At 36.7% G+C, this 25466-nt stretch overlaps 3 protein-coding genes across 3 annotated transcripts; 2 read left to right on the top strand and 1 right to left on the bottom strand.

The window, feature by feature from the left end:
• Window positions 7245-11857, top strand: LOC109720939 (putative methylesterase 11, chloroplastic). The gene is made up of 5 exons (XM_020248308.1): window positions 7245-7816; window positions 9583-9819; window positions 10401-10544; window positions 10835-10966; window positions 11313-11857. Exons 1-5 carry the CDS (start codon window positions 7406-7408, stop codon window positions 11598-11600), a joined length of 1212 nt encoding a protein of 403 aa, XP_020103897.1. The 5' UTR covers window positions 7245-7405; the 3' UTR covers window positions 11601-11857.
• LOC109720940 (protein SPIRAL1-like 3) lies at window positions 12734-15594 on the top strand. Its single transcript, XM_020248309.1, has 3 exons — window positions 12734-12879; window positions 14010-14264; window positions 15214-15594. Exons 2-3 carry the CDS (start codon window positions 14034-14036, stop codon window positions 15295-15297), a joined length of 315 nt encoding a protein of 104 aa, XP_020103898.1. The 5' UTR covers window positions 12734-12879; window positions 14010-14033; the 3' UTR covers window positions 15298-15594.
• On the bottom strand, window positions 16188-21262 carry LOC109721510 (acyl-CoA-binding domain-containing protein 4-like). Its single transcript, XM_020249160.1, has 11 exons — window positions 21136-21262; window positions 20550-20699; window positions 20184-20351; window positions 19782-19934; window positions 19519-19671; window positions 18574-18735; window positions 18206-18394; window positions 17584-17758; window positions 17404-17503; window positions 17008-17155; window positions 16188-16695 (listed from the first exon to the last, which is right to left on the bottom strand). Exons 1-11 carry the CDS (start codon window positions 21260-21262, stop codon window positions 16676-16678), a joined length of 1545 nt encoding a protein of 514 aa, XP_020104749.1. The 3' UTR covers window positions 16188-16675.

The following is a 25466-nucleotide window of genomic DNA, read 5'->3' as shown; positions in this document are numbered from 1 at the left end:
AGTTATTAAAAAAAATTTACTTTACTACTTTATTTGATAGTAAACTCTTTATATAAAAATAAAGATAAACATACAGAATAATTAAATGCAAATTTTACACAAAATAAGAAGCATTGCTAAAAAGGCCAGTTAAGGCTTAAAAAAGGAGTCTTACCTAAAAAGAACCCTCCCTATACATAATCACCACCTAAGAATAATTGAGTTAATGATCTCTGAACCACCTGTATCATCTACCTGCCACCTCCCTATGTTATGAACTTACTATATATATATATATATATATTTCAAAAATAAAAAGAAGGTCTAAAAAGTTCTCATGGAATCTGATGTATTTTAGGAGAGCCATGAGTCATATGAAGCAATGATGCTGCTCATCTTCTTTCAAAGCTTTCTCTCTAAAGCAAAAGTGGGGAGGGGAAGGAGGAGTGTTTTTTGTGTGTGAGGAGCAACTTTTAAACTACCTTTCAGATGTGGACCATGTGAGGACCATTTAAGGAGGAGAATTATGTATACAAGTGTGAACTCATTTTAAATAAGTCCCCACTTCCTACCCATCTATTTATGTTCTTACTATTAGTTTATTGTCTTTTTTTGAGAGATAGGTAGCACGCTACCCGCTTTGTTTATTTCATTTAGAAATAAACTTAGCTAGAAATGTGAATCAACTAGGATTCGAACTTGGGTCTCGGGTACCAACCGCCAAGCCCTTTGCCATTTGCTCTAGGGACGGTCGGTTACTATTAGTTTATTGTCTTTGTGACAATTGTTGCAGTAAAAGATAATCTTTCATTCTGCCTTTTGTGTGTGCGTGTGTGGGTGTGTGTGTGTGTGTGTGTGTGTGGCTGTTCTATTTCTGATTCTGAATGAAGGAAAGGATTATAAGCCCAGCATTAATTTAATGCTGTAGAACTGAACTTAATGTTGAACATTGACCAACCAATATGAGGCAGGGCTTTTACTGTCAAGTTGGTGATGTGGGCACCCATGTGCTTTGTGTTCTATTTCTGATTATTGTTTCATGATTAAATTTTTGATTATATTCAATATATCTGATATGTCATTAGTTTCTTTTTTCTTATATATATCTACTTGTCTCAAATCTGCATCTATGATTATTAGAATCTATAAAGCATTGCATTATTAACTTGGCCTACATCATCCTTGAGGGATTTGACTCTATTGTAGGCACCCAAACCTACCAAGAAATATCAACACACAGTGGCACCAAAATATGGTTGGCTAAGGAACCAAAAGGTTGGTTGATTAATGGGGACACAGAGGAGCCTCAACTTTTCCTTTTGGGGAAATTATTGCTTGGATTTGGTCAATAAACCAAATATAATTTGCATTATTGTTTGAGTTTGTATGTGCAATTAAAACGTGGTGTTATATACATGTTATAACAAAAAAAAAAAAGAAAAAAAAAAGCCTCATATTCTAGGTGTCCATCATCTAGGTACTGTTAGGCAAATCACTTTCTTCTTTAAAAGGTAGGTAGTAATGTGAGAATTTGGCAAGAAAATAGTGTCTAAAGCTTAGTCATGATATATATTAATTGTTTGTTACTTCTAGTGTAAGTCGGTTTAATTAATGCTGATGCGACAGCGATCCAACTTTCTAAAATTAGGAGTCTATGAAAACTTTTTTACAATAATGAGTCTTATTTACATCAACAGTACTGTAAATGAGATCCATTTATATCTATATATTTTTTAACATCAAAATTAACTCTATTAATAATCTTATCCTCGCATGATGTTCCAAAGCTCTAAAAGGGTTATGATTAATGCCACGCATATAATTAAGTAAATTAACCAACAATTCTAACCTTTGAATGAAGAAAAAACGTAGCAGCTGTTTATAAGTCAAATGTCAAAACAAATACTAAGAAATTTCCATGCGATCCATTACGTTACGTGTCACACTTTGTTCATTCCTTAATTATACATGCCCATTTTATTACGTTGTTTTAAATTTTAGCTACACCAACGACCATTCTATGTGACCCATGTGACCCTATATCATATCTATCATCCGAAACTATTCATTTATTTTTTTATTATTATTATTATTATTATTATTATTATGCTCCATTCCTCCTCACATCTTTTAACATATTTGTTGGAGTTTGGTGAGAGGTTTGTTATGACTTCGTTTGGGATTGCGGAGAGATTGCATTACGCGCGGTGAGAAAGTACGTTGGAAAAATATCATATTTATTTTCGTACGTAATATTGCGTTCCACATATCGCGATGAGTCGATTACGATATATTTTCTGCGGTCCCACCGGAGAACGTGGAAGCATAATATTTCTATACATTTTTTTCTCAACTCCATTTTATCTAATAGTGTTAGATAGGCCTCAATACCAAATTAAGCCTAAGTCATCTAGACTTTTAATTTTACATTATAAGTTCTATATATGTTCTTTCTTGGAGAAAATTTTCAACTAATTTTACGTGATTTAGTGTATTTTTATTTTACTGTGAGTATAATTTGAAAAGTTTATGGTGTTATTCCGCAATTTTATTCTTATTTTACTGTAAGACGTACGGTGATAATAAACATGATAACAAAATGTTGCTTATGAATCATAGTTAAGTATTATGCTACATTAATTTGATCACCATGTGATTTGTAAATTATGTGTTCTTTAGCATCAAAATAAAGACAAATTCATAGAGTAATAAAGTAAAATATCTTGAAATACAATATCAAATTATAAAATGCGTTAAACTAAGGGCTAAATGAAGTTTACCCTTCGTTTAATTTCTTATCCAATATTTCTAATCCAACAATTAATCTAAAACCCTACTGTAATAGGAGTATAACCATAATATTCTATTGTGGTTAGTCGACTACATTCGGATAATTAAATTGTTGATTGTAATTGCATGATCAATAGTTGGTAGTTTCTGTAACGAAGCATGCACTAGCATTAGAGCAGTAGTATCTATACGCCTACAAATAAAGAAATAATTTTTAAATCGCAATCATCCAAAGACTAATATATTTTTATCAGTCTTATCAATCTCTCTTTTTTTTAATACTAAAAAATTCTAAAATGTGTTTTCAAACCCTTAGATGAGTAGACGTAACATTTATATCCTATTAATAGAGTATGCATGCATGTAGCATATTTCTTAGTATTAGTGTTAAGGGCAAATTTAAGCTTCGACGAACTAAACAGCGGAAGCGAACATTTTCGGCCGAAAATGACAAAGTCAATCACCAAAAAAAAAAACAAAGAGATAAAAAAAAATTACAAAAGATTAATTATTGTAGCTTTTTTCGTATTTCTATGCATCAGTGTGTGAAAATTTACAGTAAAATAAATATAAAAACAGAATAACTATAGTTCCAAATTCATTAACTTTTTATTAATTAAATAAATAACGGTGAAAAAATAATATTTTTCCAACTCAGTTCTACTGAATGTCATTTTTAATCTACAAAATTAATTACGAATAAATAAATACATCCTATGTACGTAACAAGAACTCATCAGATCACTAATAGTCTATGATTAGATATCAAGATGTTGATCTTAAAGTGGGGAGTTTGAATTTCTCTATAAGTTTGAATTTGGAACTCGTACCTTTCCATGTTGATTGAGTTGATTAGTTACTTGAGTAGAAAAAGTTACAGATGAAGTTGGATATAGTTACTTGAAAAGAAAAAGTTATGAAATAATGAGGCCTCTGGATCAAAACAATAAAAAACAATTAATTGGATTTGATGCAATAAATATGCACATGAAAATTTGATCGTACAGAATCCACGGAATCCAGAGCCTTGTGAGTTGTGATTGGCTAAACCCTCATGTTTTTTTTATTTTTATTTTTTTTCATGCCCAATTTGAGCTTGCACACAAAAACTTCAAAATTTTAATATTTATACAAACTCTTTCAAAATGCATATATTTATGTCGTTTAAAAATTTATGATTAGAAAAGATTTAGCAATTTGTGTGTAACCACCTTCAAAATTACTATTTATATATAATTGTCTGACTTAAATAGCAATTAAAAATAAAGTGCTTAATTAAGTATTTATATACACTAATATGAAACTATTAGTATCCGAAATCCCAAGTTCAAAAACCTAATCACTTCGTATTCTTTTAAAGAATGAACGAAGTAGGTTACTAATTACCTTTCCTCTCTCAACAATGTATATATATATATATATATATATAGAATTGAGCTTCTATGTTTTTAAAAGTACCAAGTTGTTGGTGCGTATAGATTTTTAGACATTGGATTAAGAAATGCATGTGCGGTTAGGATGACGTGGGCCCCCTAGGGTTGAGTGGGTGGTTGGTTGAATAGTATAATCTAACGGTTGAAAATAATCAAAGACATAAATCTAATGGTAAAAAATTTACAAGCACAAAGTGTTTCATGCTTTTACAAGCACCATAGCCGAACTCTATAAATATATATATATATATATATANACAAACTCTATATTTTATTGAAATACAAGTTTTGAAGTGAAAGTTTCATCAGAAAATTGTCTCTCTTTGTATAAGAGTTTGGTGCTTACTCACTTAACGTGATCTTAGAGTCTAATCCAAAACTATCACACAGTAATTAGCAAACTTAAATTTGACATAATTGGGTTTAGATTGAAGCTGGAATAATCCAAACTCGACTTGGGATAACCTGCTTCTATTTTAAGTTCACTGTTGTCAGAAATTGTTAAATCAAAATGCTTATAGTATCCATTGATGATCTCCTAATAGATTTATAGGGTATCAGAAACTCATGTGGCGTTTTAGACGATGCCTATTTGGTCGTGCCGATAGAGCAGCGCAGCATTTGGTTATTGCAGTTTGTATGTGTGTTTTCATACGCAACAGCAAAATACTGCGAATTTAAAATGCACCAAATCTATTAGTGCCATTCACTAACTAAGGCTTAGTTTGGTATTGAGGTCTATCTAACGCTATTAGATAAAATGGAATTAAGGAAAAAGCATATAGGGATATGTTTCTGCATTCTCCGGTGGGACCACAGAAAATATATCGTAATCGACTCATCGCGATATGCAGAACGCAATATTACGTACGGAAACAAACAAGATATTTTTCTAACGTACTTTCTTACCGCACGTAACGGAATCTCCCCAAAAACCCAGATGAAGCCTAAATTCAATGAAAAAATAGCTTTATTAAGGTCATAGTCCATTTCAAAAGGTTATATGCATTGTATTTTTATTTTCTTTTTATAGGTCTACATATAATTGTTTTGTAATTTAAGAAATATAAAAGCATTTTTTTAAAAAAAAACTTTTACACATGTGGTTNTGAAATTATCCCATATATATTATATATATATATATATATATATATATATATATATATATATATATATATATATATATATATATAGAATTGAGCTTCTATACTTTTAAAGGTACCAAGTTGTTGGTCCTTGTAGATTTTTAGCCATTGGATTAAGGAATGTGCAGTTAGGATGACGTGGGCCCCCTAGGGTTGAGTGGGTGGTTGGTTGAATTGTATAATCTAACGGTTGAAAATAATCAAAGGCATAAATCTAATGGTAAAAAATTTACAAGCACAAAGTGTTTCGTGCTTTTACAAGCACCATAACCGGACTCTATAAATAAATAAATAAATAAATAAATAAATAAATAAATAAATATATATATATAGAGAGAGAGAGAGAGAGAGAGAGAGAGAGAGAAAGAGTCCGGCTACTATACTCTTATGAGTACGATTGCTTTCGTACTCATAAGTTGTTTTCGATGATAGAGTTTCCGAATCGACGATCCATATCGTTAAATATTATCTAGATCATTTAAAACTTCTAGAAATCAAATTTTATAATTTTTCGATATCATTTATTTTGCGATCAAAATCTCACAAAATTGACAATTTCTAATGGCGGGTATGAGATATTTGCTAGTTTAACGGTGAAAAAGAATCGGAATAGGTTGAATTTTTGATAGAAATCTATTTACTATCTAAATAAAGATCAATAACTCCAATCTTAAATTGAATGATTCGATCATCCATTTTGATGGACTTTATAATAATTTCGAAAAATTATGGAATTTATTTTCTAGAAGTTTCAAATACTCTAGATCATATTTAACGGTGTGGATCGTCGATTCGAAAAGCCCAACATCGAAAACAACTTATAAGTATGAAGGGCTCTATACAAATAAGAGTATAGTAGCCCTCTCTCTCTCTCTATATATATATAGGCCAAATTACAGAAACTCTCCTGCCAATACTCGTTTTTTCACTTTTTCTTCTATCATTTAAAAACCTGCACTTATCCCTTTAAAAAATAAAAAATGTATGACCCCTGCCGTTAATGTTCTGTTTGGATTTCATTTATATTCTATTTTTTATACCTAAAATACTTGAAACCATCCTCCTTCTTTATTCTCGACCGCACCGCCTCGCCCTCGCCCACCTTTCCGTCCATGCCCACACACACGCTCTCGTTTGTCTCCGCCATCTCACCCTCACCTTTGCCCACCTTTCCGTCCAAGCCCACCATGAAGAAGACGGGGGGCAATTTGGTCCTTTTGTCATAACGTATGTCTGTGAATATTTTTTTTATTTTTTAAGAGCGTAAAGTGTAGGCTTTTGATGACAAAGAGAAAAAGTGAAAAAGCGAGTATTAATAAAAAAGTTTTCTGTAATTTAGCCTATATATATACACATTATATTTATTGATAATTTGATAATTAAATTTGATTAAGACTTAGTTTGGTATTGAGATCTATCTAACGCTATTAGATAAAATGGAGTTAAGGAAAAAGCATATAGGGATATGCTTCTGCATTCTCCGGTGGGACCGCAGAAAATATATCGTAACCGACTAATCGCGATATGCGGAACGCAATATTACGTACGGAAACAAATAAGTATTTTTCCAACGTACTTTTTTACCGTACGTAATGGAATCTCCCCACAAACCCAGATGAAGCCTAAATTCAATGAAAAAATAGCTTTATTAAGGTCATAGTCCATTTCCAAAGGTTATATGCATTGTATTTTTATTTTCTTTTTATAGGTCTACATATAATTGTTTTGTAATTTAAGAAGTATAAAAGCATTTTTTTTAAAAAAACACTTTTACACATGTGGTTGAGAAAAGAATAAACTAAATTGCAGTGGCAGTTTCGAAATAAACCAGCATTCTTTGGGCATTTTATTTCCTTCGGCATATAATACGCTTTCTCATTACTCTCTTTCTCTCCGCCGTTTTTCTCTGAAACTCCGCGAGCGAAAAGCAAGCGTAAAAACGCGACTCGAAATACCAAATCCTCTCCTCTTCCAAATCCCCCATTCCCCAAACCCTTGATTTCGCCCCACCTCCGAAAAAGCCCTAACTTTTCCTGTTCGACCTCTCATGCGGGATCGATGGGGGCGGTGCTCTCGTGCTTCTCAGACGCGCCGGAGGAGACGAAGCAGCGGCGCGCTCCGCGTCCGCCCCCGCCGGGGCGCCGCGCCCACCGCGTGAACGAGGCCGCGGCGGCGGCGGCGGCGGCGGCGGTGGTGGGGCTGGGGTCGAGCGAGCGGTGGGGGCGGCGCGCGGGGAGGAAGGAGCGCGCGGCGGAGGAGGCGCTGATCCACGAGCAGGCCCTCGCGGCGGCGGCGGCGCTGGTGCTGCAGCAGAGCGGCGCGGGGATCGGATCGGCGCCCTTCGATCGCTCGGCGTCGCTGCGGTACCCCGGCCAGGGACACAAGAAGCAGCCGCTACCCCGGAGCTCGAGCTCGCGGCCGCGGTCGCTCGCCGATCCCGTGCTCCAGCCCCAGCAACTCGTCCAACAGGTTTCGGTTCATTAATTTGCCCTAGATCATCGTACTTTTCTTATTTCGTGTTGCATTTATATCGATTTTATTATAAATCATATGGATTATGGGTGTAATTTATTGGAATCTTATTGTAATAACCTTCTGAATTTAATGCAAAATTAAATTAAGGGGATTCAATAAATTATGTTATCACTAAAATGCATTTGCTACAGAATTCAAAGAACAAAAAAAAAAGTAGAATATAACTTACCTATGAAATGGTTTAGAAAATTTGGAATTTTAGAGATCTTATTCAACTTTTGACTTTTCTAAGGGATGGTGAGTAATTAATTATTCGCTTGTTATATTTGGAAATTGGTATTATTTATTTGCCTCATTTATATGTTGAAGTTTTTTGTTACCTGTTGGAGAAGCCTCATTGTTGCATTTAATACTATTCTAGGTTGTATAATTAGCTAATAATTTCTGCTGATATTTCAGTGCTATTGTTTGACTCAAGATAGTGGGCGAGTTTTTTTTTTTTTTTTTTCTGAATTTTAGATGCTGGTCGCTAATTAATTGATGTGACAAGCATGCATATTAATTTAGATGTTATATGGCAAGTGTTATTGTTTCTTTAATTCTATTCGTCATTGAACTTTGGGCAGTTCTATTACATGTTTCAAAATATAAAAAATCTTGCTGACCGTTCCCGGCGCAAGTTGTAAAGAGTTTGATGGTTGATATCCAAGATTTCAAGTTTAAAGTATAGTTGCTTCATATTTCCAGCTAAGTTTATTTTTTTAAAAAAAAATGAAACGGATAGTATGCTACCATTCTAAAAAGAAAAATCCTATTCTTTTAAGTAAATGCTAATTGAGAAACAACTGGTTTCATTATTTGGACCTCTCTAGTACTGACCTTGCTAATTTTAACCTCTCTAGTTTGACCTTGCTAATTTTGTAATTGACGTTATTCCTTCTTCTGTATTTCTTTTGGAACTTCCGACTAAGTGGTGTTATTTTGCAACGGATAATGTATAAAGCTATACTCGTTCAAGCAATTGCCGTGAAACTCTCGATCCTGTTCCATACTATCTTTGAATTGTTTTGAATTATATCTTGGCTTAAAAAGATAATCTGCCCTTTTTTTTTTCTGTTTTTATGTTGTCAAAAGTATCTGGAACAGCCTTACTGTTTGTAATTGATGGTGCTTTTTATCTTTTTCTCTTATAGTTTCCTAACTCCTGAACTTTGACAGCTGTGATTGCAATGAAGCTACTGTCTTTTTCCTTCATTTTGTTCTCTATTACTGAACTTTCATTGTATTCTTGCTTGTTTAATGTCTGGTTTCAAAGAATTTTTTTAATGTTTTCATTTGTGGCGAGTCGGAACTTGTATGATTTTTCCCATATATTCTTGTGTTATTTTTTTTTGGTAAGGAACCGGGAGAGTTGTGGTAAAATGTTAACCAAGTGCAACAATTCTTTCCAACTATTTGAAGAGTATCTTGGTCACCTAACCTACTCTGTTTGGTTTAAATGTCCTATGTGTAGATTCTCATGTGATATTACCCTGTTTCCATTGGACCCATCATTATAACTCTTTGGAAAAGATAATCAATATCGCCTGTTAGTTCTATGGCTTGCCGTATTTTGGAATAAAAAAAGAACTTAAGATTGGTAATTTCTAATTCTGACGTGCTGTTTGTGGCTGATAATTATGAAATCTACCATTCCTATTTCTATTATACCTTGATAGATCCAATTCGGTACATTTTTAATTTTACTATTTGTGAAGCAGGGTATAAAGGCTGAGGACTTAGAGACCAACCACTTTGTTCTTGTCCACGGCGGTGGTTTTGGTGCTTGGTGTTGGTATAAAACGATAGCTCTTCTGGAAGATGGTGGATTTAAAGTCAACGCTATTGATCTCACTGGATCCGGAATTCATTCTTATGATACAAATAAAATTACTAGTCTAACCGATTATGTCAAGCCGCTCACAACTTTTCTTGAAACCCTAGGTGATACAGAGAAGGTTCGAGCTCTCATCTTTTCCATGGTTATCTTGTTTTAGTGTTAATATTGCAACAATATATTATAAGAAATTCACTTGATTGTAATCATTGAATGCTGCACATGCATGACGTACTGATGGTACTGAAAAGCCAATTTCACTTTTGCTTCTAATTTTTCGTACATCATTATTGAGTTTGATTAAGACAAGAAAGAAGCATTTAAAGAAGAGGAAAGTGGGATGCTTACGGTTGTTCTTTCATATTATTTGACATGATTCATAGAATTAGAAAATTATCAAACACTGTTGTTTGAGTCATCTCTGTGTTTATACACATTATCATTCTCGTTGAACTTTGGGCCTAATATTGTTCCAAGGTTTACATATCCTCTTGTTAGATTATTCATACTTGTTATGCATACATGCTGATACGTACTCTGTTAGACCTTTCTATCCAACCAAATGAAGCAAATAGGATGGGCTTTGGTTGGTAATTTGGTTTACACTTTATACTGATCTCTCATGAGTATGCATATTTTTCAGTTGTCATAGTAATTCTGGTGAAAGAGACTTCATTTCTGACCACGTTATACATTCCGCAGGCGATATTGGTGGGGCATGATATTGGTGGTGCTTGTATATCCTATGCAATGGAGATGTTCCCCTCTAAGGTTGCGAAAGCTGTTTTCCTCTGTGCAGCAATGCTGACAAATGGCCAAAGTACTCTTGATATGTTCCAACAGCAAGTACTAATCCAATCTTTCTTTCTTCATTTTCTGCCTTATAAAAAAAATTTCCTTTTAGGACAATGTTTTGGATCTTTGAGCGACATTTTCTCCGATGAATTAATTTTCATGAAATTTCTGCATACCAGAATAGCCAAGTAGAGATTCCAAACTATAAATATTCCCTTAATTAAGACACTGAAACGATCAAGTTATTCTCCTAATTGATTGAAATTAACGGACCCATAATTTGTTTACTTTAGGTTTTCTCATTGAAGCTGATGTTTCAATTTCTTTTTTTCTATTTTTAGGCGGATACAAATGATCTTCTCCGACAAGCCCAAGTATTTGTGTATTCAAATGGCAAGGAGCAGCCTCCTACAGCTATCAATCTCGACAAGGCTTTTGTAAAAGATCTGCTTTTTAACCAAAGTCCTGCTAAGGTATGTTCTTCTGTTTGAAACCAAAATATATCTGATCCAATGCATCCTCTGGCCTGGCAAGAGGCAGCCCAGCTAGGCTTTCGGCATACAATATGTTTGGAGCTTTTGCTGTAGCGAGAAAGCTAAAATGAGCTTCAAAACCACCAAAAATCGAAGCTGTGCATTGAAGCTTCTTACTCTGATGCAGCAAGAAGCTGTTGTGAGGGATTTGAAATGCTTACGCTCGAACTGTTGTACCGAAACAACTCTAAGATTTCTGCAAAAGCTCCATCCAAACAAACGAAAGCCGTTATATCGTTTCAGGGCTTATCTTATGCTCTCTCTCTCCCTCTCCGTTTTCCCTTAGGATGTATCCTTGTCTTTGGTTTCTATGCGACCCATCCCTTTCGCCCCCGTGCTGGAGAAGCTCTCTCTCACCGACGAGAAGTTCGGCTCAGTGAGGAGGTTCTATATAGAGACCACAGAGGACAATGCAATACCGCTCTCGCTGCAACAGAGCATGTGTAGCTCTAACCCGGCCGAAAAAGTGTTTAGGCTGAAGGGCTCCGACCATTCTCCGTTCTTCTCGAAGCCGCAAGCTTTACACAAGCTATTGGTGGAGATCGCGAACATCCCCTCGGCTCAGGTCTCCTAAGTCGCTTATATATGTACAAAGATGCATATATATCCGGCGGCAAATTTACGTTACTTAGAAATTTGTGGGATTACAAGCAGCAATATCTTTTTTGTATAGTTTGCCAAATCTATTTCTTTACCACCATCGTTACATTCTTATGACGTACGAGCTGACATCTAGGGAAAATAAATTTTTTTTTACCCCTTTTTTTAATGCCTATTTGAGCATTTCTCATGTTTCATTGAAACATTTTGTAGTATTTATTTTGTTTTTAAGTGGGATGTTAGGAGTAAAATATTTAGAGATTTGGTTTATAATCGATTTGCGTAGCTGTGCTGCTTATCAGAAGTTAGAACTCTCAGATCTAGTTTGGAAATAGTGTTCGAACTTAACCCACTTCCTACGGTTTGAAGGGCTTAAACAAAAATTGATAGTAATGCGAAACTTTCCGTATGGAGACCAGCGCAGAGTGCAGTGTAGTGCGCTAAAAATTAAAAAAATAAATAAATTAATCCGTTTTTCCAATTCTGAATCCGTGCCCTTTGCATTCCTTTGCAGGTGCTAATTACCTCAAAAAATAAATAGCACGATCTAGGCCTGAGCAAAACTGGTCCGACCCCGTCTCGACCGATCCAACTCTTTGCAAATCAGGTCAGGTCAGGTCAGGTCCGAACCCGATGTATCGGATCCGATCGGGCTTTTCGGTAGAGAACCGGGAAAAGTCCGGGTCGTTCGACCTGAGGTTTTATCAGTTTAATAGTTGGACTCAACCCGGCCCAATTAAATAACCGGTATTCGAGGCATCCTGACTCGGCCCGGTCCGGCCTGGCTCGGCCCATGTCCGGCCCCGGAAGGTGGGCCCTACTGGGGACACCAAACCCACCCAACCCACCCAACGCCGTAACGTCCCATCACTCTCAACCGACGACAGTGAGTGGGTCCCCATCACCGCACATGCGACACTCCCCTCACCTCAACGATCGTACGAAAACTTCTATGCGACACAGCATCCGATCGCTCCAGCGGTGGAACGGAACGGCCCTGTGTTCGAAGAATACAAGCATAATCTATTTATGCGGAGCAACAGTTTGGTGCGGGGTGTGGGGCCCCGCACTTGACTCGGTCCGGAGACGATAGTATTTCCCTTTCTTTTCTTTTCTTTTCTTTTCTTTTTCTTTTTTTTCTTTTTTTTTTAAACCCATTTCTTTTCCCTCTCCTTTATTCACCTCCTTCCTCTTTTGCTTCCCATTTCCGGAGCCACACCCCCTCCCCCTCTCTCCTCCGATCGACATCCGAGGTATGGAAACCCTAACCCTAACCCTAACCCTGACCTTTAGATCTGTCTCCGACGCTCCAATCGATCGTTTTTCTCCCTTATACTTTGCTGAAAACGGTGTTTTTTGGGGGGTTGTTGGGGTTTTTTTTTTTGGGTATTATTGGCGTTTTATCTGTTTCCGATCTAATGATATTTCATGGGATTTGGTGTTGAGCGTGGTTTATGGAGTTGATTTTGGATTGTGTTCTCTTCTTTATATGAATCTTGTTGGCTTTTTTACGAAAATGAGGCCACAGGGTTTCGATCCTAGTTTTCCGCTTTTGTTCCTCTGATTTGGTTCTAAACGTGGATTTTCTTGTATAAACCTAGTGGGAAAATTTTGTGTGATTTATTTTATGTCCTAATTAACATTTTCATTTCTCGTTTCGGTTCTGTTAATTTTGTGTTGGACTTGTGTACTTGTCGCCTTGGCCTTAATTTTATAGTAGAAAGAAAAAGATGTTAAGTAAAAAAAAAACCCTAAATTTTATTTTATGCCAAAAACACACCAATTTTTTGCAAATTTGGACACCACTTATGTAGTAGAATTTGGTAGAAGGTGATATCATATTTTGAAATGTATTTGCACTTTAAAAGAAACAAAAAAGAAAAGGAACCTCCTTTGTACTAGTATAAGACAGATTACAAAAGATTGTATTCTCAAAATTAAGTTTTTCCTCATTTTAGGTGATTTGTTGATGGAAATGTCAATAGAATCAGCCTTTAAATAATCTTCCTTGTTGTTCTCTTAATATTATGTTGGATGGAAAATGGTGATCATCTGATTAATGCTATTAATCAATCAACTAATCATCAGCCATGTTATATTAATGATACTATAAAGCACCTAAAGGTCTTTTGCATACTTGTTTGTATACCTGTCTGAAGCTAAAATTGTACCTACATCCTTAGAAATATAGCCTATACTTGTGTATTTGTGCCTAATTTTTTTTCCTTTCTTTTTCCACATAATGTAAGATACATTACGGAAACCTATAAGCTGCTCTTTTAGCCATTACTTGTCATACGAAAATTCACCTTTCGGGGTGTGCTATAGTTCTGAAATTGCATTCATTTTCTGAGGAAACTCCCTAATTCTTTTGGTTTTGTAGTATCGGGGCTTGTAAACCGGTAAGATGGGCCGTGGAGTCAGCAGCGGGGGAGGTCAGAGTTCCTTGGGCTACCTTTTTGGGAGTGGCGAGGCTCCCAAAGCAGTTGAGAATGCTGCACCTGCACCTGCACCTGTTCAGAAGCCAGCTTCTCCTCCACCGGTTGATGCCAGCAAGCAGATACCGGCAGGCATCCAAGGCTGCCAGGCAAACAACTATTTCCGTGCAGATGGCCAGAACAGTGGCAATTTCATTACGGTATGAACTTGTTGGTTCAATTCAATTAGCTGGAACTTTCCACTTTCCATTCTACTTGTGAATAATCTGCATCTGCAACTGGTAAGCAAGCTGATGCAACCACCATAGGAGAAAGACAGGGGGTGCCATGGCAAATAAGTTTCAGAGGGATGAGAAGAAATGTAGGAGTATGGAAGGGTAGCTAGTCCGGGCGTCAAGAGATAGAAAGGGATAATTTCACTATCACTCTTTTATCAACCTTTAATTTCACAGTTCAAATTAAGTTACTCAACTGTAATAATATCTCAGCTTATATTTTTGAATAGGGCTTATACGCCATTCCTGTCTCGCACGCTCCCAGTTATTTATCCCATCTACAAACTTTTTCACTTGTAGCCCATGCAGACACATTGTGATACAGAAATCTTGAATTTGTGCTGAAAGTTTCAGCTAATTAATATGCAACAGTTACACTAATACTAGCATAATTCAGCTACGTGGCCATGTGTTCCAACTGCCACCATTAACTGTTTAGACATCCTTGTTTTTGACTGAAATTTGTCTTTTCATACGGATGGAATTCTTGTAATGTCACGGTTTTTGAACAAAACTGATGCTAACACTGCTTTAACACTAAAGCATAAATGTCTGTTCTTCTTTCTTGCTGCTTTGGAAGACTTTTGGTTCTCTAATTTTTGTGAATTACTTCTCCAATTATATTTGTAAGAAAACAATATGGAATTGTTATAGTAGTCATAAGAAGTGAACTAGTTGAAGAGCACGAGATTAAAAGAAGGTGAACTTTGGAATTAGTTGAAGAGCACGAGAATAAAGGTAAACATTGGCGTTTCTGAGATGTCTAATCCTTTGTGTTAGCTACTATGAAGATACCGACACAAGCATTTGCTTATGTGGCCTTCTTTTCTTTATCTAAGTGGGACGGTAATTCTAAATTTTCTTCTTCTGTCAGGAGCGACCTTCGACGAAGGTGCATGCTGCTCCGGGAGGTGGCTCTTCCCTCAACTACCTTTTTGGTGGCGGCGAGGGCAAATGATATGCCGCGTGCTGTTTAAAAGTTAAAACATGAGTAATTTGTAAGGATATTGTTGCACTTCTCTTCCTTTTCTGGGAAGACATGCTTGACTATTAGTTGACTAAAGATTCTCTGATTTATGTATCTATTCTATATCTATAGCTTAATGTGGGAGGTGGTTTGTATTCGGTGCATATCAATTGAATGGATCTTCCAGAATAGTTTCTATATAGATCATAGCTATTTGATTCTTCTAATTTGCTTGTATATCGTATCTCTCAGAAGGTTGAGTGTGAAAAATTGCTCGATTTGATGTGTTGATTAGTTATCAAGGCACTTTGTGAGACTTGGTTGCATCAGATGTGCGTCCATGATGCTTGAATTCTGATATACATGTGCAGTTTTTTTCCTGATTTTGTGGAGATCTACTGTTCTTACTCTGCGCTAATGGAGAGCAATTTAGTCATTATCCCCATGTTGGTGCTCAAGCCAAGAAAAACAGGGTAGTTAAATTACTCTTTTCACCCTCATGATGACATAAATAATATGTTACTTGTCTTCTTATACAGTAGTGTAGAGTTCCTTGACCACAAAAAAAAAATGCACTTCTTGTCTTCTATATTTCATCTGGTTCCCTTTTCAGGTCTTTATTCGTGCATAGCAATGTATGAAAACATTGGAGAAATAATAGGTGTAGTTTTATTTAACTTGTTACAAGCTGGTGCCGTAAAATATCACATCACAGCAAATGTTCTACTTTGTGACTTTGGGGCCAGGGGAGGAGTAAAGCCTCTAATTTTATTCTCATCCTGGGAATTTCCTATTTTGATATCGTCGACAAAATCCCATCTATCTCCAGCTTCCTAAGCACAATCACAAGCGCAACAAATTCACGCGGCACCAGCATATGATGTAATCTTCTGAAATTAACTGACGCCACAAACAGAAAGGGTCTTCTCAGATTGCCCCATGGATCGCCAACAAGATTGGATGAAACCTATTACAAGGTAAACTTATTCGGCTCGAAAATACAGCAAAATACGAGCTTGATCATACGGTAGCTTTTTCTCTTGCCAAAGGCATGCTTCCATGCTTTTACTAACTTACAAGGACAAAATAGCAGCTGCATTTGCTGAAACTGTCTTCTATGGACAAAATAGCAGCTGCATCTGCTGAAACTGTCTTCTATACTTCAAAACAAGGAAAAAAGACAACATATACAACATTGATGACAAGCTGCGTCAAAGCTTTTCAATATCTTAAGAGGGATTTAGGGCCATCATTCATGGAACCGAGTAACCTCTTGTAAACTGTATGTTGGGCTGCCTCAGAGATCTCCTCAGAACATCTTTCCCATGTCTCTTCTTGGCTCTTGGGCTGGTCTGTTTCTCGCGAATTGCTACTCATTGGCCTCTGGAGCTGGAATGAGGAATGATAAAGGGCATTTTAAAATTAATGAAACCAGTGTTTGAACTTCCAAAAGAACAATTATCTATGCTGAAGTTTGTCTTTTTGTAAACTAATGCATACTCCTATCACTTTGTATTTCGACCTATCAATGTGCATAAGCTAAATAACACACACGAACTACCACTAACCGAGAGCCATTCGCAACCTTTAGGCCTTAGTCATTTTTCACCGACTGACTGGTTCGTTTGCCGCTTTTCTACTCTTCCATGCGCTAATAAAATTCACATAGAAGTCTTTCAAGAAGAACTAAACATTTCATACCTTCGCTTGCCAATGAGGTCCGTGTTTCAATAGCGGAAGGAGGTGCATTTTCATGTGGGTTTTCGTTTTGGACTTCCTTTGCACAGTTCATTACTGCATTCCTTACCTCTGCATACGAATCTGCTAGGGACTCCAAATTTCCTGGTGGCTGCAAGAAAAATATAGTTAACGATAACAATGACAGCCAATGTTCCCACATTTTAATGTCATGCATGAATGCGTGCGTGCAGGCACACGAGTGCACGTGTGAGTGTACGTGTAAGTGTAACTCCTCATGATCATTAGAAAAGTATTGATAAAAGAAGGAAAAAAACAAAGAACAGCTATCTACTCTATCTACTAATTCTTTCAAGTATGTCATGTGAAAATCTCAAAAACTAAGCCATGTCAAATTACCTGTTCTGAGCTTTCCGCTTGCTGTCGGACAGGATTCTCGTCATTAACAGTAGGCTGCTGCATGCTCTCTTTATAATGCCCAGCTTCGGTTGCCGCTTTCCTGAGAACATTTCAAGCATCTAAGTTTAACGGTGAAAGTAAACCGAGTTGCTCCTCAAAAGAGACGAAATTTTCACTTACTCGTTAGCATTAGCATCATTGCCTTGACAAGGGATTGATGTGCAAGAGAATAGCAAGCCATGAAACACTTTCCCGCCAATAACCGTTTCAATTGCATATCCATGGTGATTAATATTCATAATTCTTGCTTCAAACTCGATTTTTCTAGCGGCTTTGGGATGACGCGCCTTTCTGCCTGAAGAAGGCAACAGCTCTTAGCTGAACAATTATATGTTAAACTCCCAAGTATTGAGAAAACATAAATTCCTCTGCAATAACATTATATCTTTCTTGCATCAAGAAAGAGACATCCAAGTGAAACAAAAGTTTCTTTTCGCTCCTTTGCAGTGCTCTTTAGAAACATGCGGATATCCAGAGATCCTTCACTTAAAGTGATTATAGTACGTGAACTTCTTTGATACAGGAGAATGTTCTTGGTTTTTATCGTAGGCTAAACAACATGATGGGTCGTCTCTTTTTTGTTCCAGTAGACGGTTATAAAGCCCTCTCAATAATAGCACAGTTAAATACACTTAAACAAAGAGGTACATCTAAATAACAGCTGAAAGACAAGCATGCACATCTAAATAGCAGCTAAAAGACAAAGCATGCAAACCGTCTTTGTTGATGTATCTCGTTATACCTGACTGACTGAATTGCTGCATATTCTCAAGCTGAATGGAGTCAGCTCCCAACGCAATCTGAGGTGCACTGTTATCCTTCTTCAATCGTTCTTTTGGAAGATATTCTTCTTGGCACTTCCTCTTCAACTCTCTCCTGATGGATATCCTCTCTCTCCTTTCATCAAGCAATCCATTTATTATCGGCATATCTATTAGTAGATAAAAAAGGTAGAACATCAACAATTTGAAAAGGAGACACTGACTGGACAGAGCCGTATGACGTGAGAGTCTCACATACGGTTCTTTTTGAGAACGGTGTGATAGCAGCATAAAATGCCCAATGTAATAAATTACTGAATACGCGAACCATTGAAGGGATATAGCTAACCTGTATGTAAATAATAAATGTCATGAAGTGCTTCAAGAGATTGATTGCACCCACCAATTAAGACAAGTGTTCCTTTTGATGCATCCAAGCAATCACCCGCCATAGAAAAACGAGCAGAAGGTCCCTGGTTTACAGGCATCAATCTGCTCCAAGTACGTCTATCTGCATGCACACCCTGAAACTACTTGAATTTTCTTATATGTGAAGTACCTTAAATTTTCAAAAAGAGACATTACGTATCCAGCCCTACCAAAACTTACATAATTTTTACACATGCTCTTCATAAACTTCATTTTTATCCATATCTCTTGTACTTACAAAATTAACTCTCTTTGAAAAATATCTTTTCTAACACAAAACAGACTTCTCCCTGTGGATTTGCTAGACTCTTGCCTAATGATAGCGCTACTTTTATAAGAAACTGCAGTTTCAATATATAATAATTCAGATTTCACAGGGTTATATATACAAATAGATGATTTGCAGGAAAATACGGGAAAAAAAAAACAAATGATAGTATGTCATGTCACCTATAGAATAACAAGGAATAGGCTCAAACTTTGCCCAAGATGAATAAACCTATTCCCTAGCTGTTGCATGTAAAATTCATTAAAATCATTTTTGATATGAAAAGCTTTACAAGGGACTTAAAGCAATGTGGCTGTCCTATAGCTTGAAGTTAAAGTTTTCCAGCAGTCCACATGGTCATTTTCTAGCAAATGATCTTGCAACTACACTCTTTCCTATGCACAAAAAGAAAATCTTTTGAGGGAAAACATTGTTATATGATAATTTCAACCCAGCAATAGGAATATCCTTTGTCCTTTTCCTAATTTGGCATAGTTCATGTCTCCTTTTTCACCTTTAGCTTTTTGACTTTTGAACAGAGAAAATAGCCAAATATGACAAAAATGCTTCTTTGTCAATGAAATCTAGTTTACATACCAACATCTAGTACGCAGAGGTCATCATAAAGGTTCCTATCATCTCTGAAGCCCCCAAATACAAATATATTACTTCCAATGGTCATAGCTGTGTGCCCAGCACGAGGTGGAAACGCCTGTCCTGCTGTAATCATTTTCTCCCATGAAAGAGTTTCTGTATGAGAAAAGTACTATTATAGTTGCATGCCGATTGTAGCACATTATACGACTTACGAATTCTTACTTCTAAAAATCATGGATTGTCCCGACAAATGAGGCAGGTACCTGTGTCTAGTACATAAACATCAGATAAATAGCAATCTGAAGAGTCTTCACCGCCAATCACTATAAGTTTGTTCCTCCATGACGAACAAGTATGGCTATCACGGCCTGAAGGAGGGTTGCCGGATGTCATAACATGCCTCCAGATCAGTTCTTCTGAGAAGCAGCAAAAAACAATTTCACTGACACCGAAAGCTGATTGTTGATTGACATGAATATAGTAATAATAGTGCTTAAACAAGACCATAGTAAATATGCACGAGAAATTAAATTAATATTTAAAGATCCCAACGACAACTCAGACAAGATCAAAATTGCTTTATAACAGGACAAGAAATTCCAAACTTTTGTAATTCTTTGGCAACAATAAAGAAGTTACTGAAAAAAGATCGAGAGTTATCTCGCCTGTGTTCAGCATGAAAAGATCGTTATAATATACTTCTTGATGAGTATCGCTAGATATCCCGCAGCCTCCAAAGATGAAAATCCATCTGTCTACAAGGGAAGCAGTATGCCCCTCGCGTGCATCTGGTCCTCTGCCTTCTACAGTTGGTTGAATCCAGGCATTGGATGCTGTTCACATAGTTTGCAAAACACAATTATCAAATTTTCTCTGATGAGTAACTGAGACAAATCCGAAAGAAGCATATTTTGGATAACTAAGCTCAAAGGTTACGTTTATGATTCATGGGCACAACTTCTCATAAATTACTGAGTTTTCACATAACAACATTTTCTTAACAACAATCACAGAATGTTATCTTTACTTACAGGTGTCTAAAATATGCAAATCTTTGAGCGGTTTTTTCCCGTCAGTTCCACCAAAGACAAACAGCTTGTTCCCAACAGTCGTGCAGCTATGGCTGTCCCTCGGAGAAGGTGGATTGCCCATTAACGTCGGTTTGCTCCAGGTCTGAGAAACTGGCAATTGAATACGCGGTGGTTTGATAATAATTAGGTTTTCGAGTTTTGGGTTGGTAAGAGGCAACAGTAAAGCGAGATATGCAGATATAATTCAATGTGTCATACCAATAGAAAAGGAACGAGACATACAAGAACCCAAAATTCAAGCACTGTGGAATGCAGTAGCATGCATTGCAAATTCAGAACGGATTAAAGAAAAAAAAACGGAAGAAAAAATCCAATTTTGAACAGAACAATTTGTCTAAACCTAATAAAATGACCCAAGGAACAGAGATTATACAAACTAACAGAGCCATTGATTCGCCAAATGATTTCATCCGGAAAGGGTCTGTTACCACAAACATACATAAAAAGGAGACACCTTTATCAAAAAGGATCATATGAATAAAACTATCAGGGGGTTGGAATCGGAGGATCCGATCGAGGAGCTCACCGGTGTCGAAGACGTGGACGTCGTTGGTCTGGCACTTGCCGGCGCCGTAGCCGCCGAAGACGTAGAGGAACCGCCCCCTCTCGACGGCGTTGCACGTGTGCCCCCACCTCACCCCCGGCCCCCCCATCTGCCGCTCGCGCGTGCACCACCTCCCACCACATCGCTCCAAATGGTACTCGGCCGAAGAACAGGGAAACAAAGTATAGAACCCCAATGCGTGCGTGTATGAGAGAGAGAGAGAGAGAGAGAGAGAGAGAGAGAGAGAGAGAGAGGGGATTGTAATGGAGAGAGTGGAGAAGAGTGGGAGAGGAGAGTGGGGGGAGGGAGAGGAGAGGGAGGGGGTGGTTTTCAAAAGGGGACGGTGAATATCAGAAATGGTGGGTTAGGGTTCATTTTATGTTTTAATCACATATAATAATATAATGCTTTATTGCATATAAATAAATATACAAATGTAAAAAATAAGTAAAAAAAATATCCCCTTATATTATTCTTGGCATTGTATCTAAGTAAATGGGAGGTGGGCTGGAGCTTTGAGGGGAGTAGGCGACAATGTAGGACCAGAAACATTCCCAGGCGTTTCTTACCATTTGTTGATTGTTGGAGACAAGGGAACAAATTAGTTAGTTGAGATTGGAGTCTTTGAAGAAATTTGCATACAAATATTACAACTAGGTAGACCTACCAATCTCAATCCAAACTGACGGGTGCCTGCAGATTATCCGTAAATTTACGGGTATAGATACTAACTTTTTCAACCCAACAAATTACGAATAAAACGGATGAATATTCATTAAATTATGAGCATTTTAGATAACCCACGAGTATCTACGAGTACCCATACATATAGTTTTTAATTACAAAATATATTTTCTTAATTTATATATATATACCCATCCTAAAAATTCTAATTCTAATTTTTTATCGCGTGTCTTTTATATTATGAAATATTTTTGCTTTAAAACTTTAATATTTTTTTGTATATTATGATATTTTAAATAATGAGTTATATTAGCTTTTAAATCCTAATTTTTTATCACGTGTCTTTTATATTATGAAATATTTTTGCTTTAAAACTTTAATATTTTTTTGTATATTATGATATTTTAAATAATGAGTTATATTAGCTTTTAAATCCTAATTTTTTATCACGTGTCTTTTATATTATGAAATATTTTTGCTTTAAAACTTTAATATTTTTTTGTATATTATGATATTTTAAATAATGAGTTATATTAGCTTTTAAATCCTAATTTTTTATCACGTGTCTTTTATATTATGAAATATTTTTGCTTTAAAACTTTTTTTTTTTGTATATTATGATATTTTAAATAATGAGTTATATTACGCTTTTAAACTTATATATGTGTGTGTGTGTGTTTTGCATTTAAAAAATATAAGAGTGAAAAAGAAAAAAAAATTGCGAATAACCCGCATATCCACCTGCCCGCCCACGGACAGGTATGGATAAAAATGTTGGCTATTCAAAAATTTACGGGTAAATTTTATTCATGCCCAAGTAACTTGCGAGTACAATAACCTGCCCGCGGATTATCCAACTCGCCCGTTTGCCAGGTCTAAAGCCGGTTGCAAAAACCTGAATTTCAGTCAAAATCGCAGTGGGCCTGGCGGGGCCGGGCCGGGATGCCCTGCCGGGCTCGTAGGCCCGCTGCGACCTTGTCGGGCCTGCTGTGGCTTGGCCGGGCCCGCTGTGGCGTGGCCGGGCCAACCGCAGGGCGGGCCGGTCCACTACACCAGCTGCGGCGGGACCGAGCCAACAGGACCTGTATGGACTGGGCCGGACCCAAACGCCAGCTGCGCCCGGGCCGGGCCGGACCCGTGATCTCGCTGCGGGGAGGGTCGGGCCAGCGCCACTCCTAGTCTAATGTACTGAGCACCACTCCCTGTCTAATTTAAATCTTTATGCTTCTAATCTGCTATTAATTATTTTTCTTTTCAAACAGGAAAGTCGTTTTATTAGAAACTAATCAAAATACCACTAATGTCCGCAGCCCCTGTCCACTTCAGTGTTATTTAATAAAGTGTTGTTTGAATTCTTTTACTGAAAAATATATCATATTAACTCTCCAAACAATTTATATCTGCAGTAGAAATAGAAACACTAGATCAAAGTTTTGCCTCTCGAGCATAAAATCACATTTCCATTATAGCAGAATTTTCAAATCTCTCCGTCGCTGAAAGGATCTATTAAAAGGTTACTTTTTGCGGTGGAAAAGGATGATCATTTTTTTTTTTCTGGTAAGTAAAATGTAAGATAAAATTTCTAAAGTTTCGTAAGAAACGAAGAAGCATATATTTAAACACTTTACTGTGGCAACCTAGAATTTAGAATAACTTTATATATAAATTATAATAGGGGCTAAAATATTTTGAGTGGTAGCTAGCCTCAAGATATTAAGAGGTTCAACGTGATAGGATTAGAAGAGGTCTAAGATGGGCGAGTCCTGAAAAGTGGGGCATTATAGTTGTTACTAAAGCCAATCTTCAGTTAGAAGTACGAAATGAGTATTGGCTAAGTTAGAATCATACAGTAACTGGACTAACGACCGTTGTGGGTGAAACGCGGCTCCCTACAAAATTGACTAATGCTAATGAGACAATGTTAGAGTAATATTTGTCAGTGTGTTTGAGCCTTACGAGAAGTCACGACTTGGAGAGAAAAAGAATACGACACTCCTAAAATTTGAAATATTTTTTTACAGAAGCTATAATGTAACTAAATTTTTTAATCTAACTATAGTATTTTAGACAGTGGTTAAGTCTAAATAATTAAAAGAGTTACGCATACTAAATTTAGAGTAGTTCTAAGACGGATGAACCTTCAGAACTGGAGCGTCATATTACCCTAAAAACTCTTTTTGCGTCCGGCAGTATTCTACAGCAGCAGCGTTCGACAGCTCTCAATACCAGAGGGGCCTCGTACCCCCCACTTTAACTTTAGTTCTGAATCTGCTTTGTCTTAAGAAATTAATGGGCGCATCAGGCGCGCAGCCACAACGCGGCAATGCAATTGAATTGAATCATTTGCACGGCAAAAACTGACACGGCCAATGGATGGGCATTATTGCCATTGCTTCAGAGCCGAGGACCATACGATGAGCCCAGGGCTCTGCAAACTAAGCTCTCATATAAACACACAATAATAATAATAATAATAATAATAATAATAAGAGATCAATGCAAACCAAAAATGTGGTCCATCATAGGCATATGGGTTGCAAAGGCTTTTTAGGCTAGGCCTGTTTACATCAGGTCTAGACACCAGGCGAACAAGACCACGGAAGCAACTGCTGTTTGGGTCCGTACACCGGTTTCACAGAGTTGGATTTAATGGTTTGTAGGCACAAGAATGCTTTGGGTCCCCCCTTCTTTTGTAAATTATTAACGTGTCATAGTAACTCTAATGGAAAGATTTTTTATCAGAATATTATATGAGTTTGCAAACATACCACCGACATATAAAGACAGGCAGCGATACCCGCGTAAGGATACATATATAAGCCAACTCCTTAACGAGTGCAGATTCTTTTACAGATTTGGTATATAAGAAATCTTTCGCACTGCGAAGTTTGACTGTCCTCTAAAGTTGGAGTGGATTCTATCTGTTGGACCGATCGATGATAACAAATTTTACTTACATTGCCAATAAAGAAATGGTTAGATCATGTGGTGCTTATGAATTTCTTACATACCTAGGCTTCAAGTAAAATGCGGAGCGCGGAGAGATTCTCGCTTGAACCTAGTCTAACATTCGCAGAATTTCATATACAAAGCATTACTATAGCAGGAGCATTTGAATTTTTTTGCTTAATAAATGCTACACTAGATATTATTGCTATTGAAAGCAGAAACTAAAAGCTTCTAGCCCTTAAAAACAAATATTTTAATATGAAATCTTTCGATTTACTCCAGATAAATAAATATTGTTAAGGAAAATTTTGCTGATCATATCCTAATGGTGCTACTCTTACGGAAGTTCGCTCGGTCGAAGCACGACTTACGACTTGATCAAACATGCTCTTAAGTCTATATCCTAAAAAAACTGCACTTTTGGGGAGTGAGAATGTAATTCCCAACATGTAGAAGCAGTTACATGAACTTGTAGAAGCAGTCACATGAAAAATAAACTTTGTGTAATTTATAATTAAATCAAATATGTTGTAAAAATTATTCACTCAATTAAGAAGACCCATGTGGTACTGTACTGTAATTAGGCCCCATTAAATAGCCCAAATAATTTTTTTATGCGTTTTTAAGTTATTGCTCATGCCCAACATCATGGACTACACAGTCCCCTCCATCTTTTATGC

Source organism: Ananas comosus, linkage group 15 (assembly GCF_001540865.1).
Source record: "Ananas comosus cultivar F153 linkage group 15, ASM154086v1, whole genome shotgun sequence".
In the NCBI taxonomy this organism is placed as follows: domain Eukaryota; kingdom Viridiplantae; phylum Streptophyta; class Magnoliopsida; order Poales; family Bromeliaceae; genus Ananas; species Ananas comosus.
The sequence above is the reverse complement of the archived record's forward strand: the minus strand, read 5'-3'. Positions and strand labels throughout refer to the sequence as shown.

What these genes read in the sequence shown, in the direction of transcription:
- LOC109720939 (XM_020248308.1), top strand. Translation starts at nt 7,406, where the DNA reads ATGGGGGCGGTGCTCTCGTGCTTCTCAGACGCGCCGGAGGAGACGAAG. An exon ending in CCCAGCAACTCGTCCAACAG is followed by an intron (nt 7,817 to 9,582) that starts GTTTCGGTTCAT and finishes TTTGTGAAGCAG; the next exon opens with GGTATAAAGGCTGAGGACTT. An exon ending in TTAACCAAAGTCCTGCTAAG is followed by an intron (nt 10,967 to 11,312) that starts GTATGTTCTTCT and finishes GTTTTCCCTTAG; the next exon opens with GATGTATCCTTGTCTTTGGT.
- LOC109720940 (XM_020248309.1), top strand. Translation starts at nt 14,034, where the DNA reads ATGGGCCGTGGAGTCAGCAGCGGGGGAGGTCAGAGTTCCTTGGGCTAC. An exon ending in ACAGTGGCAATTTCATTACG is followed by an intron (nt 14,265 to 15,213) that starts GTATGAACTTGT and finishes TTCTTCTGTCAG; the next exon opens with GAGCGACCTTCGACGAAGGT.
- LOC109721510 (XM_020249160.1), bottom strand. Translation starts at nt 21,262, where the DNA reads ATGGGGGGGCCGGGGGTGAGGTGGGGGCACACGTGCAACGCCGTCGAG. An exon ending in CATTTATTATTTACATACAG is followed by an intron (nt 18,395 to 18,573) that starts GTTAGCTATATC and finishes ATCTACTAATAG; the next exon opens with ATATGCCGATAATAAATGGA. An exon ending in GACCTCATTGGCAAGCGAAG is followed by an intron (nt 16,696 to 17,007) that starts GTATGAAATGTT and finishes TCCTCATTCCAG; the next exon opens with CTCCAGAGGCCAATGAGTAG.